Raw genomic sequence first — 17,537 nt, 5'->3', positions numbered from 1 at the left:
CATAGACCTGCGTGTGAAGGGTTTGTAAAGGGGCTGGAGGGTTCTGTGAGCTCCAGAGACCCTAGCCCTAGCTCTACAGAAGCAAAATTACATTGATTAAATACATGTTATTCCTCATCTATTTTCAAGTGAAAAGGTGGGTAGCTCTGCCCATTCATTGATAAGAGTTTTGGGGAAATAGTCCTTCACATTCCCAAATACATGGCCTAACCGAGGTACTATCTCTGTAAATCTGGACTCTCTAAATAAATAATTTTTTTAAAAAATAGAAACAATTAGAACACTGTCAAGCACACAGGTTTTGTGATTTGGGAGTTATGACAATAGAGTAAAGCATGAAATTGATAATAAGAGTAAAGGGTTATATCATATTTATTTAGGCCTTCTAAAATTTGTTGTATAAATGCTTATCTTCTTAACTTATTTGTGCATAAATATTTAATTACATTTTACACTGGAAAGCATTGTTTCAAAAGCTATGATAAAATTGTATATCTGAACAAATATAGCTAGTTGTGCTTCTAAAAGGTTTTAGGTGCATATAGTTCCACCAAGAATTAAAGCATTTGTTTCTACATGATGCTGTCCACACATTTTGAGTAATAAATTGAGGTACACAATTGTTACATTTAAACTCTATATGAATTAGAACTCTACATGCCAGGTCACAGTGGGAATCAGGTGAAATGCTCAGAAGAAGAATATTGTGAAGGAAACCTTACCCATGTATTCCTACCAAACTTTGTGGGGTTCGTCTGAACATACTAAATGTTAACTTTCTGTAGTCTGAGGAGAATGTCTGGCTATATATCATATTCTGTTCTTACCACCAGCTTTGTTTTACACTCATTATGAGGAAAAGAGGTTGATAAATGGTGCTCTGGGAGGTTCATCCTTAATATTTTTCTGATTCACAAGAGGGAAGGTACCCCTTTTCTAACCTAATCCATATAACTATTTCCAAAATCAGTAAACAATCTTTGATACCATCAAATAGTTATTTAATTAAGTTAAAAATGTATTTGAGGACAATGCATATACTAAACACATTAAGAAAAGAAAGCTGCCTTCCCCACTCCAGTCCTGGTGTGTAGACAACGCATTGCAGTCTCTGAATGGAGTTGCAGTCAGGGACTCAGGGCCCACTGGCTGGTCATTCCATTAAGGCGGAGATCTAAATAACAGCACAGCAGATAATCATTGAATTGAGGCATCTGTTTCACAGAAAATTCTTATTTTTTGCCTGTTTGGGTGGTTTTTTTTGTTTGTTTGTTTGTTTTGGCAGTGGGGGGATAGTTTCAGATGTCCACTTTCTATTCCAGTCCTCTCCTGCAAAGTAGAAGGCTGGTGTAGGAGTTCTTATTTTTATAGTATATTTCATTTAAAAAATTTCTTTAGTTGATAGATTTCATTGCATGCTTTCATCACGTAGAACGTGGTTAGGAGTTCTGTGTTCTGTGGTGGCCTGGACAATTGATTGACCTTGATGTTGTGGCTGCGGGAACCTATTTTTGATCTGGAGGAGACAAGTGTCAAAAGGAGAAAGCGTTGCTAAGCTGTTTAAATCACTGTAGAAGCCTTAACACTTCCGACACGGCCTCATCGATTTATTCTCAATGGATCTTTGTATGATTTTGTTCCTGACAAATATCTTTTTTCTCACTGCAATGCTCGCAGAGGTGGGGGAGAGAAGGAAGATGGAGCTCAGGCATGCAGCATTTCTCAAGCAGGAGTCTTTCCTCAATCTCCCTCTCCAAGCTATGTTTTTTATACTTCCCCATTCTGCCTAGGAAATTTCAAAGCACTCTGGGCAACTGTGAGGGGAAGATCTGTTTCAAGCTTTGTCTTTCATTCACATATCTGGGATGGGGCTTTATTTATCCACCTGTTCCATCTACTTTATCTCACTGTAATATTTGCCAAATCTCTAATCTGCTGAATACTTCTACTCATAACTATTTTAAATTAATTCCTCTTTTATTCTCAGTGACCAGAAGCCCAGATACAGAGTTGAAAACATAACTCTGTATTTGTACTTACAATATTACAGAGCCATAAATTGCTATTTTCAATGTCTTCTCTGCAACCCTGTGAACAAATTGTAAGTGTATCCTGTCTCTTCCACCATCGAAGCTTCCCAAATTCCTTATCTGCATAGTACTAAGTAATTCTTTGATTATAACAACTCAAAAATTCTAAGTCAGATACTGCAAACTAAATTTTTAATTAGTTCTAAATTCTGTGAGAAATGCTTCTCACTCTTATGATGCTTATCTAGAAACTCACCCCCTGTTTGTGTGGATAATTGTCACACACACTATTTATTTTTAGGGCTTTGAATTTTTTTCCACTTTTTCTGCATACAATTGCTGGTTAAAGCTTCTTAAAAGCTTTCTCTGTCATTAATCCATGTGCAACACTGTCATTTTATGCCACGTCCTTTCCCCTGAAAACAAAACGAAACCTTGAGATAATAATTAAGATTTTAAAAGCCTGAGAATTTTTTTTTAATACTCATTGATTAACATTTACTGCTCAACAGGATATTACCACATTCCTTGGCTTAGTATAATATCAGTCCCCCTATATGCAGTTTGTATTTTCTATTTGAAATTCTTTCATGTTTACTTGTGTGCAATTCTTTCACTCTGTATGGTTTGAAATATAAATGCTACTTAAATTTTATGGAAAATTCAATTTACATCATTTCCTTCTGAAAATCTGCCACCTTTTTGTTGTTGTTGTTGTTCTACAAAGTAAGGTTTCAACTAATTGGGCTTTATCTTTGAATTATACGCAGGACATCAGACTCATGGGCTCTTTCAATTTGTGCCTAACTTATATAATTACTGTCCACACACTCCCACTTCCTTTACTGCTCTATCACAGGAGACTAAAGTGAACCGTGTTTCATGGTTGTCAGGACACTTATTTCTGAACACTGTTAAGTCAGGCTCTTCAACTAAGCAAAGCCTTAGGGAAGGTCAGTCATATGAGATTTTGAAGAATGCATTTAGTTATAGATATAATTCCATGAGAGACTGGCTGGTATAGAGCTATGCACTTGAAAACATAATTCACCTTACTTCATTGCTTTATAAGTTATGTCATAATGTCCATATTAGTCCATATTACACAAGCTTATCTGTAAAATAAATTCTCATCACATCTCTCATAGCATGAAATTAAGAGCCTTTGCATGTCCTAAATAACTTTAAAAATTTCTACTACTGTAGCCAAATGGTTCATTTTTTAATGTACTTGTGGGCTAAAAAAGAAATTGAAGATCGTGAGGTGAGAAGAGGAGTGTAAGGGAGTCATGCTGACTGGATAAAGATAATGCAAATCAGCAGAATACTGAAAGGTAGTGATTATTAACAGAAAAGACATTAGAACTGGAGATAACGTGAAATTAATAAGAAAACAATGGAGAGAAAAATGAGGCAAGAGGAAGTTGGGTAAATGCAGATTGCGATCACTGAACCCAAGTGTGTGCCCTAGAAGTGCTGCATTCTGCCAATAGACAAATCATGTTCCATCTTCCAAGTAGAGATACAAAGATTAGGCACTATTCTATAGATAAAAATAGGATGCAACAACCACAACGACTTGAAGTTGATACGACAGGCAAACAGAGAGGACATTGTTGGGGGGGACGGGGGGAGGGAGAAGGGAGGGAGGTTTTGGTGATGGGGAGCAATAATCAGCCACAATGTATATCGACAAAATAAAACTTAAAAAAAAAAAAGATATGAGAAAGGTAGGGGTTTCAAACTTGAAGATATAATTAAAAACTTTTTTTCCTTAAAAAAAAAAAAAAAAGGATGTAAAAACTGTGCTTACCTCCAGATAGAATTTTAAAAGCACTGCTTACTAAAAAGAGGGCTGGTACGTTTTGGAAAGAAACATCAGTACTTCAGAAAACCCCCTCTTATTTACATCTGCATCCATTGCCGTTATGGACCAAAGTAATCTTTTACTTTTATGTGCATCCAACACACTACTTTTGATTTTCCCCAAAGTGCCATTGGATGGTGACAGTACACAAAAGCTCAATGCTCAAATGCTTAATTTTTCTGTAGAATAGACTTTCGTGTCCCAGTTGATCTTATTTGCAAGGTGTTGTAGAGAGTTGCTCAGGCATCTACTTCAACGCGTATGTTCTCCTTTTCCCTGCACAAAGCTTGTGCATTTTTACTTACAGAACCATACAATGCAAAAATATGAGCTTAAGCCCTTCTCAGCAGTTTTCTTTTACTTGGAATGACTTACCTTTTCAACAATCATTTAACTTTGTAAATCACATCTTTCCTTTGTTGTCCAAAATGTGCATCTTTCTGCATGCCTTTTAATTTGTTTTGTAAATAGTAAGCTCCACATATATTGAACTCATATAAATGCTTTAATTCTGTTTTATATAAAAGACAAATATCATTAACTTTCAGACCAGACTAATCTGGGTTTGAATTTTTACTCTACTCACAACTCCTCAGACACCGGGAAAATTAATTAATCTCTCTACAATTAATATTTTTTCCCCACTTCTCACAAGGGTATTATAAGATAGAATGAGTTAATTGGTTTTCTTTTTAATACATATATTGTATTCAATGCATATACTGTATAATAATCCAATCAGAATAGTTAGTATATCTATCACCTAAACCTTTCTTTATGGAAAGATACAATGTAAACATTTTGTGGACCTTTACCAATTTCTCCCTAACCCCCTTCTCCATGCCCTTTCCAACCTTCTGGTGGCCTCAGTTCTCTCCTGAAAGTTCAAGGAATTATTGAAATTACTGTATCTTTCTTTCTTCCTTTTTCTTTTTTCTCACCTCCTGCTTATGAGTGAAGACATGATATTTCTCTTTCTATACCTGGCTTATTTCACTGAACATCATAATTTTCTCTAATGCCACCCATGCAGCTGAGAATGTCAGAATTTCATTCACTGTTATGGAAGAGTAGTAGTTCATTGAGTATATAAACCACACTTCCCTTATGCAGTCATCCATAGAGGGACATTTATGTTGGTTCCAAATCTTGGCTATTGTAAATAGAGCTGTGATAAATATGGGAGTGCAGGTGTCCCTTCCACATGATGATCCATTTTTTGGGTATACAGCCAGAAGTGGGATTGCTGGATGACAGGGCAGTTCTATCTGTAGCTGTTTAAGGAACTGCCATACTGTTTTCCACAAAAGCGGCAATAGTTTAAAGCTCCCCAACAGTGTAGGAATGTTCGTTCCCCTTACACTACATCCTCACGAGCATTTGTTATTTTCTGGGGTTTTTTTTAATAATGGCCAGTGTAACTGGCGTGAAATGACACCTCAGTGTGGTTTTGATTTGCATTTTCTTGATGCTTTGTGATGTTAAGCATTTTTACATGTGTCTGTTATATACCTTCCTTTAAGAAATGCATATTCTCAGCTCCTTTGCCCATTTTTTAATCAAGTTATTTGTGGTTTTTTTGTTTGTTTGTTTTTCACTGTTAGGTTGAGTTCCTTGTATATTCTTGATGTTAATACTTTATCAGATGTATACTTTGTGAATAGTATCTTCCATTCTGTAGGTTGTCTTTTCACTCTTTTAACTGTTTCTCTTGCTGGGCAGAAGCTTTTCATTTTGATATAATCCCATTTGTTTATTTATTTTTTTCTTTCATCATCTGTGTTTTGGGGGGTTTGGAGTATTGTTCATAAAGTCTGTACCTTGTCCTACTTCCTGAAGTCTTTCCCCTATAGACATCAGTAGTTTTAGAGTTTTAGCTCTATGATATAAATCTTTAATCCATTTTGAGTTGATTTTGGTATATGGCAAGAAGAATATGTCAAGATTCATTCAACTACTTATGGATGTTCCGTTTTCCCCGCACCACATACTGAAGAGGCAGTCTTTCCCCGATGTACTCTCCTGCTGCTCTTGTCAAATATTAGTTAGTTGTAAGGATGTGGGTTGCTTTCTTGGTTCTCTATTCTGTTCCATTGATTGGAGTACCTGTTTATATGCCAGTAACATGCTGCTTTGGTTACTATAGCTTTGTAGTATAACTTGAAGTCAGGTAGTGCAATGCCTACAGCTCTATTTATTTATTTTTGTTCAAGATTGCTTTGGCTATTCAAGGTCTTTTGTTGTCCCACATGAATGATAGGGTTGTTCTTTTTTTTGTTTGTTTGTTTTTTCTATTTCTGTGAAGAATGTCATTGGTATTCTGATAGAAATTGCATTCAATCTGTAGATTACTTTGGGTAGTATGGATATTTTACAATGTTAATTCTTTCAACAGAAGAGCATGGAATGTCTTTCCATCTTTTTGTGTCCCCTTTAATATCTTTCAGCAGTGATTTGTAGTTTTCATTGTAGAGATGTTCCCCATTCTTAAATTGATTCCTAGGTTGTTGTTTTTTTTGGGGGGTGGTGCCCATTTTAAATGGGCTTGCTGCTTGATTTCTTTTTCTGCCATTTCATTGTCAGCATATATAAACACTACTGATTTTTGCATGTTGATCCTTTATCCTGGAAATTTACTGAAATTGTTTATCAGCTCTAAGAGTTTTTTGGTAGAGTCTTTAAGTTTTCCTGTATATAGGAGCACATCATCTGCAAACTGAAGTAGCTTGACTTCATCCTTTCCAGTCTGGATGCCCTTTATTTCTTTCTCTGACCTGATTGCTCTGGCTAGTACCTACTTGTATTACCATGTTACAGGTGAGTGGTAAGAGTGGGTATCTTTGTCTTGTTACTGTTCTTAAGGGAAAATCTTTCAGCTCTTCCCCATTCAGGATAATATTGGTGGTGGGTTTGTCATATACAGCTTTTACTATGCTGAGATATGTTCCTTCTACACTGAATTTGCCAAGAGCTTTTATCATGAAGGTATGTCGAATTCTTTCAAATGCTTTTACTGCATCTGTTGAGGTAACTAACCACATGGTTTTTTGTCCTTTATTTTGTTGATGTGGTGTGTCACATTTACTGATTTGAGTATATTGAACCATCTTTGTGTCCCTGGGATAAATGCCACTTGATCATGGTGCATACATACTTTTTTTAATGTGTTGCTGTATTGTGATTGCTAATATTTTGTTGAAGATTTTGCTACAATGTTCATCAGAGATATTGGCCTGTAGTTTTCTTTTGGTGCTGTTGCCGTATGTTTTTCTGGTTTAGGTATCAGGGTGACTGCAGAATGAGTTTGGCAGAATGGCCTCTGGTTTTATTATTTGGAATAGTTGGAAGAGAATTAGTATTACTTCTTTAAATTTTTGGTAGAGTTCAGTGATGAAGCCATCTGGTCCTGGGGTTTTCTTTGTTGGGATACTTCTGATTATTGCTTCAATCTCAGTGAACAATTATTGGCCTGTTCAGGTTTTCTATGTCATTTTGTTTCAATCACAGGAATTTTTATGTGTCCAGAAATTCATTTATTTTCTACAGGCTTTAAAATTTGTTGGCATATAGTTGTTTATAATAGTGTCTAATGATTCTTTGTATTTCTGTGATATTGGTTGTAATGTCTCCTTTTTCATTTCTGATTTTTGTGATTTGGGTCTTCTCTCTACCTTTGTTAGTTAGCCTAGATAATGGTCTGTCCATTTTGTCCATCTTCTGGAAAAAAAAACAACTTTTTGTTTCATTGATCTTTTATATCATTTTTTTGTGTTTCTATTTCATTTAGTTCTACTCAGATTTTAATTATGTCTTTCCATCTACTAATTTGGGGATTGGATAACTCCTTTTTTCTAATTCTTTGAGATTTATTGTTAGGTTATTGTTTTGAAATATTTCTATTATTTTGATGTAAACATTTATTGCAATAAAATTCCCTCTAAATACTGCTTTTGCAGTATCCCACAAGTTTTAATAATGGTGTGTCTTTATTTTCATTAGTTTCAAAAAATTTTTGATTTCCTATTTAATTTCTTTTTTATCCCATAGTCATTCAGAAACCTGTTGTTTAATTTCCATGTATTTGTAGAGTTTCCAGAGTTTGGCTTTGTATTGATTTCCAGTTGTAATCTATCGTGGTTTGAAGAGATACTTGAAATGGTTTCAATTTTTAAAAATTTGTTGAGACTTGATTTGTGATCTGCCATGTAGTTTATTTTGGAAAGTGTTCCGTGTGCTGATGAGAAGAATGTATATTCTGTAGTTGTTGGATGAAATGTTCTGTAGCTATCTCACATGCCCAATTGGCCGAAAGTGCAGTTTAAATCCTGTGTCTCTTGTTGATTTGTTGCCTAGATGATCTGTCCAGAGATGAGAGACTGGTGTTCAGGTTCCCTGCTATTATCATATTGAGGTCTCTCTCTTTCTTTAGGACTAATAGTGCTTGGTTTATATATCTGAGTGCTCAGGTGTTGGGTGAATGTATATTTATTGTTGTTATGTCTTCTTGCTGGATAGATCCATCTGTTAATACATTAGTAGCCTTCTTTGTCTATTTTTATGGATTTTGCTTTTCAGTCTATTTTATCCATTGAATGAATAACTACTGCTGCTTGTTTTTGTTTTACATTCATGCAGTATATCATGTTCCATCCCTTCACTATTAGTCTGTGTGTGTCTTTACAGGTGAGGTTAGTCTTTTGAAGAAAGCATGTAGTTGACCCTAGCTTTTCAATTCAACCAGTCAGTGTCTTTTGAGTGGGTAGTTTAATATGTTTTACATTCAGAGTTGTTATTGAAAGGTATCGTCTTACTTCTGGCATTTTATTGATTTTAGTTTGGATGTTTTAAATACACTTTTTTTACATTCTTTCCATTTTATTGTTTGTGTTCCATGTTCATTGTTTTTTTGAGTTGATAATATACAGTTTCTTTCTCTTTCTCACTTGCATTATTGTTCTACCAGTGGGGTTTTTTTCCCTTGTGGATTCATGGCAGTGATTATTGGATTTTGTTTTGTTTTGTTTTGTGTTTTTATATTTGTTATTTGGGTATTCTCTCATTTTCTTTCTTTTTTTTTTTTTTGGTTAACTTAGATAGTGGCATGTCTATTTTTTTTTTCTACCCTGTAGAGGTTGTGTTGATTTGCAGAAATCACTGCACATCAATGATAAGGTGCAGGCAGAATCACAGGTGACCTCTGACTCTCATGGAAAGAGAAATATAATGAATTGCTTCTTAGATTAATAGGCTGTCTATTGATTTTATGGTTTAGTTTTTTTTAATTAGATGATAATTTCTTCTCTAAAAAGCAGGAGTGTTTCAGCTTTATCCATCTGAATTTTAAATCTTGTATTTGTTCTTATTTTGCTTTCTTTCCCTTGCCTGCAAGCTCATCCACTACAATGTTATACAGTTGTAATCATACTTATATTAATTCTGATAGCAGTAAATACATTTCTATTTATATATAAACTTTGTTAAATTAAGTAATCTCCATTATTTTACTAGTGTTGTATGGCTTACTATCTTATATATGCACTGAAAGTTATCACAGTCTTTCCATTTTACTGCTGAGAAAACCACATGATAGTCCTCATTTGCCTGGTAATATGGAAACTTACACTGATGGGTTTTCTGATGCTAAATCATCCTTGACTCACAGACACAAATTCCATTTGTCAGAAATTCAAGTTGTTAGACCAGTTTTATTTTAATTCATGGTTACATACTGTATGTGTTTATATATTCATTAAATAAAATTTCTGTGTTTTTCGTTTCAGAGTTTTTTCTTGTAAATTAAATACTATTAGTTTTTAAATTTAGTTTAAATATCTTTGCTTTTGAATTTGTGAGTTAACTAGTAAGTAGTAAAAGCTTTTTATGGTATTTTTTCTATTATTTTTGCATATTTCCATTTACTTTGCTTTTTTCAATTATCTCTCATCCATCTTTTTTTCCTAGCCTGTGAGTTTGTTTTGCGGGTGGGGCATGGGTCTTGTGGGAGGTATGAGCATATTTTGCCTGTGAGTGGCATTTGTCTAGGCTGTGACCTTTAGTGGATTGTGTTTTTAAAAATCACTAAAACCGTCTCTCATCCACACTTTTTCTAGAAACTTACCCCTTAAAGAGGTAGAATCTGTGTCCTTCCACCCTTGAATGTGTGCAGTTCTTTGTGCCTGCCTCAACCAACAGAGTACGGCACAAATAATGCTCTATAATTTCTGAAGCTAGACCACATTATACTGTGTATTTTCATTTTGTTCGTTTGGGAATACTTTTGCTTGGGTATTTTAGCCACCCTATAAACAGTCTATTTCCCTGAGGCTTGCAATCTGTGTGGCAATTAGCAAGTTGTAGAGACTATGTGCAAAGGTGGTGGGGGGACTGGGGGTGTCAGTGGGAGACAGAGAGAGAGAAAGAGACAGACAAACCCACCCAGACCAAGCAGCTCTCAGCTACTTCAGAACTCTGCTATTTTGGGGCCAGCCACCATCTGACTACAGCCGGGACTCTGAGCTAGAACCTCCCAAATGAGCTGTTCCTTGATTTTTGACTCATAGAAACTATAAGAGATAATATATTACAATGTCATTTGAAGCCACTAAGTTTTAGGATGAGTTTTTCACAGCATTAGAAAACTGGTAAAGGAATATTTGCTCTTTGAATCTTCATCCATGATGACACACACACAATTTTCTTATTCTCTTATGTGTGTTTATTTTCTAATATTTTGTTATATTTTATTTGTAAATATTTTTATTAGTATTGTATTTTTAAAATTTTAAATGAAAATTGGGAAAAGCCAAACATTTCTCAAAGTGTTCATTTGTAATTTAGATATCAGTTTTTCGAACCTCATAATACTTACTTAACAACTATTGCCACTTTTAATATTATTCAGAATTTTGTGACTTTCCATAGAAAATTAACTTTCATATACCTACAGAAATATCATGCTCTGTTTTCTTCCTTTACTTAGCAGATTTGTGAGATTAAATTATTTTACAATTATATTACATGTAAATCAATTTCATACATTTTTATCCATTTTTCGAGCCAGTTTTGGTAACTAAATCATTCTATCTAAGGGTTTATATTGTATTACTAAAAAGGTTTTCACAATATACAAATACCTACAGTCTACTCTGTACCCCACAAATATGTATAATCAATTATGTTTCAATAAAAAATATAAAGTGGTGAAAAAAGATATTTCTACTATATTTTTTCCTATATCTTCTTTTGTAGTTCAATACTGCTGACCTTATTTAATGACACCTATGCATTGATTTGTATTGTCTGAGGGACAGTTTTTGAGTTTGTTGAATTTTTCTAATTTATTTTTTCTATATTCATAATTCCATCTCTTATCACAGTTATTTCTCTTCTTTTTCCCAAGTAAACTTGAGCATATAAGAAGGATTGAAGCACAGATAATACTGGGGGCCAAGGCCTGGTGTGACCCAATGGATGTGATGTGGGCCCTCTGCAGATGCATGTCTGACTTAGCAAATCTGGTGAGAACAGAATCTGCTCTAAAGTGAGCAGGGTCTTTCTCTCCCTTGTGAGGATATTTCACTTCCAACACATTTTTATGTCCTTGTCTCTAAAATCTACTGATACCCAATATCATGACCTCTATGGATATATAATTGTATATTGGAGAATAAAACCAATAAATTGTATTCTCCAGAGAAGAAAATTGCCTCATGTTCTTCATATGCACACTAGAAGTGATTATTCTAACCAAGTGTCCTTGTGTGTGTAAGTGAGATAACGTGTAGGTTGGGGAAACTCTACTGGTCTCACAGTAGAATTCATAGACAGATATTGATTTCCTAAATTTCCATATTCTTTAAATGGAACTGTACATTTTAGGATAAATTTCAGTATTGGGCCAATACCCTTTAGACTATAGTAGTACCAGTGATTCTGGAATGAAGTTCAAAACTGAAATCTTCACTTTGCCACATGTTACCTAAAGCAAAGCATGAAGGAAGCGAGAAGCCTAAGCTTACCTAATTGTTACCTTCAATGGAGTGACCTCCACTTCTGGGTAATTGACAACAAAAAGAATAAAAAACTAGAAAGGTTAAAATATGAAGCTTTGTAAAGCAATAAATGATGTATGGAATCCAAAATGTGGCTATTTACAAACTGTTTACTGTTAACAAACTTGCACGATATTTTAAAACTCTGACACCCATTTGTTAAATGAAGGAATATTATTATCAATTGCATAAAGTTTTTAAAGTGTTTTATAATATAATTCATTTAAAGAGCTTTGCACCATTCTAGCCAAATACATTCCAGTTTTTATGATTTGAAAGTGTTGATACAGAATATATGGTCATTGTATGAAAATGTTAATAATAATTGCATGGGTCATAGGCATTTAGTATCTGACATTTTATCTTTTAAATCAGAGAGATATTGATCATCATAGCATTCACTGGCATTACTGTTTTTCTCCCTTTCCTGCATTTGTGGGGAGATTGCCCACATACCTCTCCAAGACAGCACATGTAGCCATGTGACTTATGGGACCAATAACTTGTGACCAGAAATGACTGGCAGAGACATAAAGAACCAGGGTGCACTTTTCCATGTTCTGTTTCTCTGAGTGGCCAGAACTTGACTATGGAAATTTACCTTCCCATACTCAAAATAATTTTACATCCTTTTCTGACAGTTAAAACTCTATTATGACTCCATTTCTTTTCATGAGATATATAACATGAGGGCCTCATCTTTTTTGTTGTAACTCTCTTTGATGTTATTATGTATTGTGGGGGAAATAGAATAATTTAGTCAGGTCCCCCCGCCTTAGGTCTGGTTGGGGTCATGCACCACCTTTCTTGTAAACAAGTTGTGTGGGGTTAGAGTTAGTGCACATGTGCACCCATGTATCTTTTGTTTGTTGCTATTGTGTGTTCTTCAGTTTGTGAAGCAGAGCTGGCCGGCAGAGCTTGTGTCTAAAAATAGAACATGTTTACTCTGCTGGCAGCTGCTCAATTTTTTCTCTGGACTTTGCCAGTAGCAGTTGAGTTTCTGAGTTTCACTTTGGACTGCCTAGGTAGTACATGTGTGTGTGCTGAATAAAGACTATTCCTACTTCAACCAAGGCTCCAAGGACCTTTTTGCCTGTTACCTAGCTCATAGACCTGCATGTGAAGGGTTTGTGAACTGGCCCAAGGGGTCTGTGAGCTCCAGATCCAGCCCTAGCTCTACATGTATATTTGAGTCTCTTTTTAAGTAGGTATTTTACATTACTTACTGTTAATCCTGTTTTCAAAATCTGTACTTGGATTGCTTTAAAATATTTGTAATGGTTTGGTTGGTTGTGAGTTCAGGGTATTTTTCCATGGCATATGCCAAATCTCTCTGGAAAGGCATGCAGTGGGCTACCATAGGTTACATCCATATTTATAAAATAACAGCTCTGTGGTGAAGTAGTCGCTTAACTTGTGATTAGTGGGTGCTTCCATCATTTTTCCAAGTTGCAGGGATTTTTGGTAAATGCTTAAAAAAGCATTTCTGTGTGACTGGGCTCTTATTTTGTAATTTCTTTGCCAAGGGTATTCAGTGCAGAGAGCTCACCTGCTGACCTGCCCTCAGCAGATAATATGAACTAGAACAACCTTTGTTGCATTACACTATTAAGACTCTTGGGTTACTAATGATTACAGTATAATATAGTATAATGATTGATGCTATTGACAATCAAAATAAATCATTCAAATATATGACATTATCAAAATACAAAATAATATTATGTTTAACTCCTCAAAGACCTTAATGAATGTATAGAGATAAACGTGATAATAAGTGGGAAATACAAAATCTGTGTATTCCTTTAATCAACCTAGCAAATAAGGTTTAAACCACTTAATCAAATAAATGTATTCCCAAAGAACTTGAATACATTTTTGGCAAAATTTTGGTCTAAAGATAAGTATGATGTATCTATATCTTTTCCTTGACATGAAAGATAAGCTGTGGAAAGTATTTCTAATCACCTCATGTCATACTTCTACCCCTCACCAAACCCACTTATCTTTTTTGCAGCATATATTTTATACACATTTTTATGGTCCTCCAAAGAATATATATATATTTTATGTTTAATTTTGAATTAATAAATTACTAAATGTTCTTATTTCTTCTATAACACTAAATGTAGCCTTTGAAAACTAATCGACACCATTTTTATTCTGGGTTTATCAATATTTGAAAGTGGATACATATAAAACAATTTTAACATAAAATATTTATAAAAATAACATTTTAGGCTTTTTAAGTTTGATTCTTTTTGTGAGAGTTTTTAACTTGAAAAAAATGTATTATTAAGACTTTCTTCTTCATAACATCTTTTACCCAATGGCAAGTTCCAATTATCCAAAACCTCAAGAAAGGAAAGTCTCGATATATGATGTATTTAACAGTCTTCCTTATTTAATTTACATTGATTATATCTCAATATAATCCCATTCAATGATCTCAACTTATGACAGAAAACATGAATATTACTCAATAGTTTACGGTGAGTCTACTCAATTTCCTACATATTTCCTGAATAAATCATTCTTTTCATGGATTTTTTGATGGCACGCTTTATTTGTTCATTTCTAAGACTGTAGATAATAGGGTTGACAAGAGGAGGAATTATAGAATAGAACACAGAAAGGACAATATCCTGCATTGTTGCAGATATTGCAGATGGTCTCAGGTACACATAGAAGGCTGAGCTGAGGAAGACTGACACCACGAGGATGTGGGGGACACAGGTGGAAAAGGCCTTCGTTCTGTCTGCTCTACTTGGAAACTTGAGCACAGTAGAAAAGATGTGAACATAAGACCAGATAATGAAAATGAAACAGCCTCCACCAATTCCAAGTCCAGAGGCAACAATCACAATCTCATTGCTGAAGGTGTCAGAGCAAGAGAGCTTCAGTAGAGAGGGTATGTCACAGAAGAACTGGTGAATAACATTGGACTGACAGAAGGGCAGCCGGAATGTGTTGCCAGTGTGCACACCTGCATAGACAAGACCACTGAACAGAGAGGCCAGTGTTGTTTGGATGCAGATTCGAGAGTTCATGATCACAGGGTAGTGGAGGGGCCGGCAGATGGCTACATAACGGTCACAGGCCATGATGGTGAGAAACAGAAGCTCCACATACACAAAGAAAACCACTAGGAAGACCTGAGATACACATCCTGACTTTGAAATGGTGCTGCTGTCGAGCAGGGAATTGATGCATGAGTTAGGGACCGTTACAGAAATGTAGCATGCATCCAAGACAGACAGATTCCTGAGGAAGTAGTACATGGGTGTGTGAAGGCTCCTGTCAAGGGTAGTGACAATAACAATGAGAATGTTCCCCATTAGAGTCACCAAATACATGAGAGAGAAGGATATAACATGCAAAACCCGTAGTTCCCACACGTCAGAAAACCCCATGAGGAGAAATTCCATCATCACAGTAGAATTGGCCATCTGTGGGTAACACAGCTTGTACCTGGGAAGTAAAGAGAGAGGATCTGAGTCCATAAAGAATTAGATTATGTAAAGGTGGTTCTTCGCTTTTGTAGTATTAATTAATGCCTTCCTAACTCGAATCTATATTGATGGCCCCGATATTTTCTAAGGAAACTTAAGTGGTCCTCCATTAGTCTATGTGATTTTCTTCTTAGTCAAATTGAGCAGATGCTTTACTCCTGTTGCTGCTGTTGTTTATACATTCCTCAAGGATTGAATGCAACTTTGTGTCTTGCAAAGGTCAGGCAAAGTTTTCGAAATACGTTTAATGTTAAATAAATATTTTAATAATGATAAGTTGTAATGTCACTAAAATATTCTTCTTACCACTAATTCTTTATCTATATGGCTTTGTGTACAAAGAAGGAAACTATTCACCCTCATTACCAATTTAATATATCTATGTCTTTAAAATTTAATTAACAAATTATACGTTCAGAATAGAATTTTTTTAAGGTTCTTTGGATAGAGGACAAAAACACAATATGTGTAGTGATAAAGAGCATCGCTTTGACTTCTAGTTATTAGTTTCTAGTTATTATTTCTAGTTACTAGTCAGACTAGTGGCTTTCTTCATGGTGTTAAATGGGCATTTTAACTATAGGTTTAGTCTTTGTGTTTTGTTTTGCTTTGTTTTTATTGAGCGAGGAAGAATTTTCTCTGTCATATGAGTTCTCTCTCTCATTGTGCCTGGTCAGGATTAAATAGGATGATATGTATAACACCTGTAGGAAAGTGCCCAGGACATCATAAATGTCCTTGTTATCGTTGTATGCCACTATTTTTACAGGATATGCTATTGCCACTTTCTAAATAAAATTCATATACAAATTCTAAATCTCTCAATGATCACAAAAGTTAGTATTGCACTCTTTTACAGAGAGTAGAAAACCTGTCCAAGGTTAACAGCTGCCTTTTCCCCATAACAAGCTGCCTGTGGTGTGGTTCTCATACATGCAACATTCAACACACAACCTGGAGCCTCTGCCCAATTTAGTAGCTGTCCATTTTCAAAAGAATGTCATATTGTTATAATGACCTAATTTTAATTTCCATTACATTTTTATGATGATGATCCAATTAGATTTTTTTATCATGTATGAAAATCATGTATTATTATGTTAGGCACAAAAAGCATATGTCCGAAATATTATTGAGCAAGACAAATTCTCCTCTGGAAGAATCACCGGGACTTTCGCTATGGAATATTTATATAAGAGAGAATTACAAGATAAATCACTTTTGTTATCAGTTAGTATACTGGAAAGTTTTGCATTCTGTGAGTGTTCCTTAAGTTTTAACGGGAGCACTTCTTAATGAATCCAAAATTTGTTTCATTGAAACAACATTATTATTTTCATTGTCCTGTTATAAATCTGTTTATTTAAAGAATATAACTATTCTCCTTTGGTTTTCCAACTGAAAAGTTATTATGGCTGGAAAAGTTACTATGACCGGTTACAATTGGAAGACTGGCCACATGCAGTGTATACTCCTCGCAATTAGGAAAGAAAGCCTGGAGTATATGAAATTCAGTCATATTTTCGTAATATTGTGCTGCGATTTGCATATATACAAACGTTTATTTCTCTTCTTTGAGTAAATCATATTTATTTTCCAAATAAATAATTCCTGTACACTAGACTGAAGCAATCTATATTTTTTTCTTCTAAGGAGGAAAGTTTCTTGATAATTACTCAAAATTAAAATTAAAATTATTTGCATTTACTGAAACAAGTCACATCAAAGTTTTTCTGAATTAAGCAGTCATTCACCATCAGGAAAAACCTGTTTTTTAAAAAAATTAATTTATTTAATCAAATTGCTTGGTTAGTTTTTTCAAAATAGGTCACTCAACCTATAAAGGTAAGTATTGACTGTATTTTTTCTTTTAGGCTTAGATGTTTGAGGGCCCCTGAAAATGGACTTCTGCTGTACCATCACCTCAAATTTCCATGGATGTATTGAAATTGATAAAAACTTGATATTGAAATTAAAAGTGCCTCAAGTTGATGCCATCAAATATTTGAAACATCATTTTATTTATTCTAACTTTTTATTTATAAAATAAACTCTGCTTTAAACTTGTCTTTCTATG

The 17,537-nt window shown here is 34.6% G+C and overlaps 1 protein-coding gene across 1 annotated transcript; it reads right to left on the bottom strand.

Annotated features, from left to right (window-relative positions):
- Window positions 1-14,458: 14,458 nt before the first annotated feature.
- On the bottom strand, window positions 14,459-15,397 carry LOC134374577 (olfactory receptor 14C36-like). The gene has a single exon (XM_063092384.1). The coding sequence runs from the start codon at window positions 15,395-15,397 to the stop codon at window positions 14,459-14,461; it is 939 nt and encodes a 312-aa protein (XP_062948454.1).
- Between the last annotated feature and the right edge of the window lie 2,140 nt (window positions 15,398-17,537).

Source organism: Cynocephalus volans, chromosome 4 (genome assembly GCF_027409185.1).
Source record: "Cynocephalus volans isolate mCynVol1 chromosome 4, mCynVol1.pri, whole genome shotgun sequence".
NCBI lineage: Eukaryota > Metazoa > Chordata > Mammalia > Dermoptera > Cynocephalidae > Cynocephalus > Cynocephalus volans.
The sequence above is the reverse complement of the archived record's forward strand: the minus strand, read 5'-3'. Positions and strand labels throughout refer to the sequence as shown.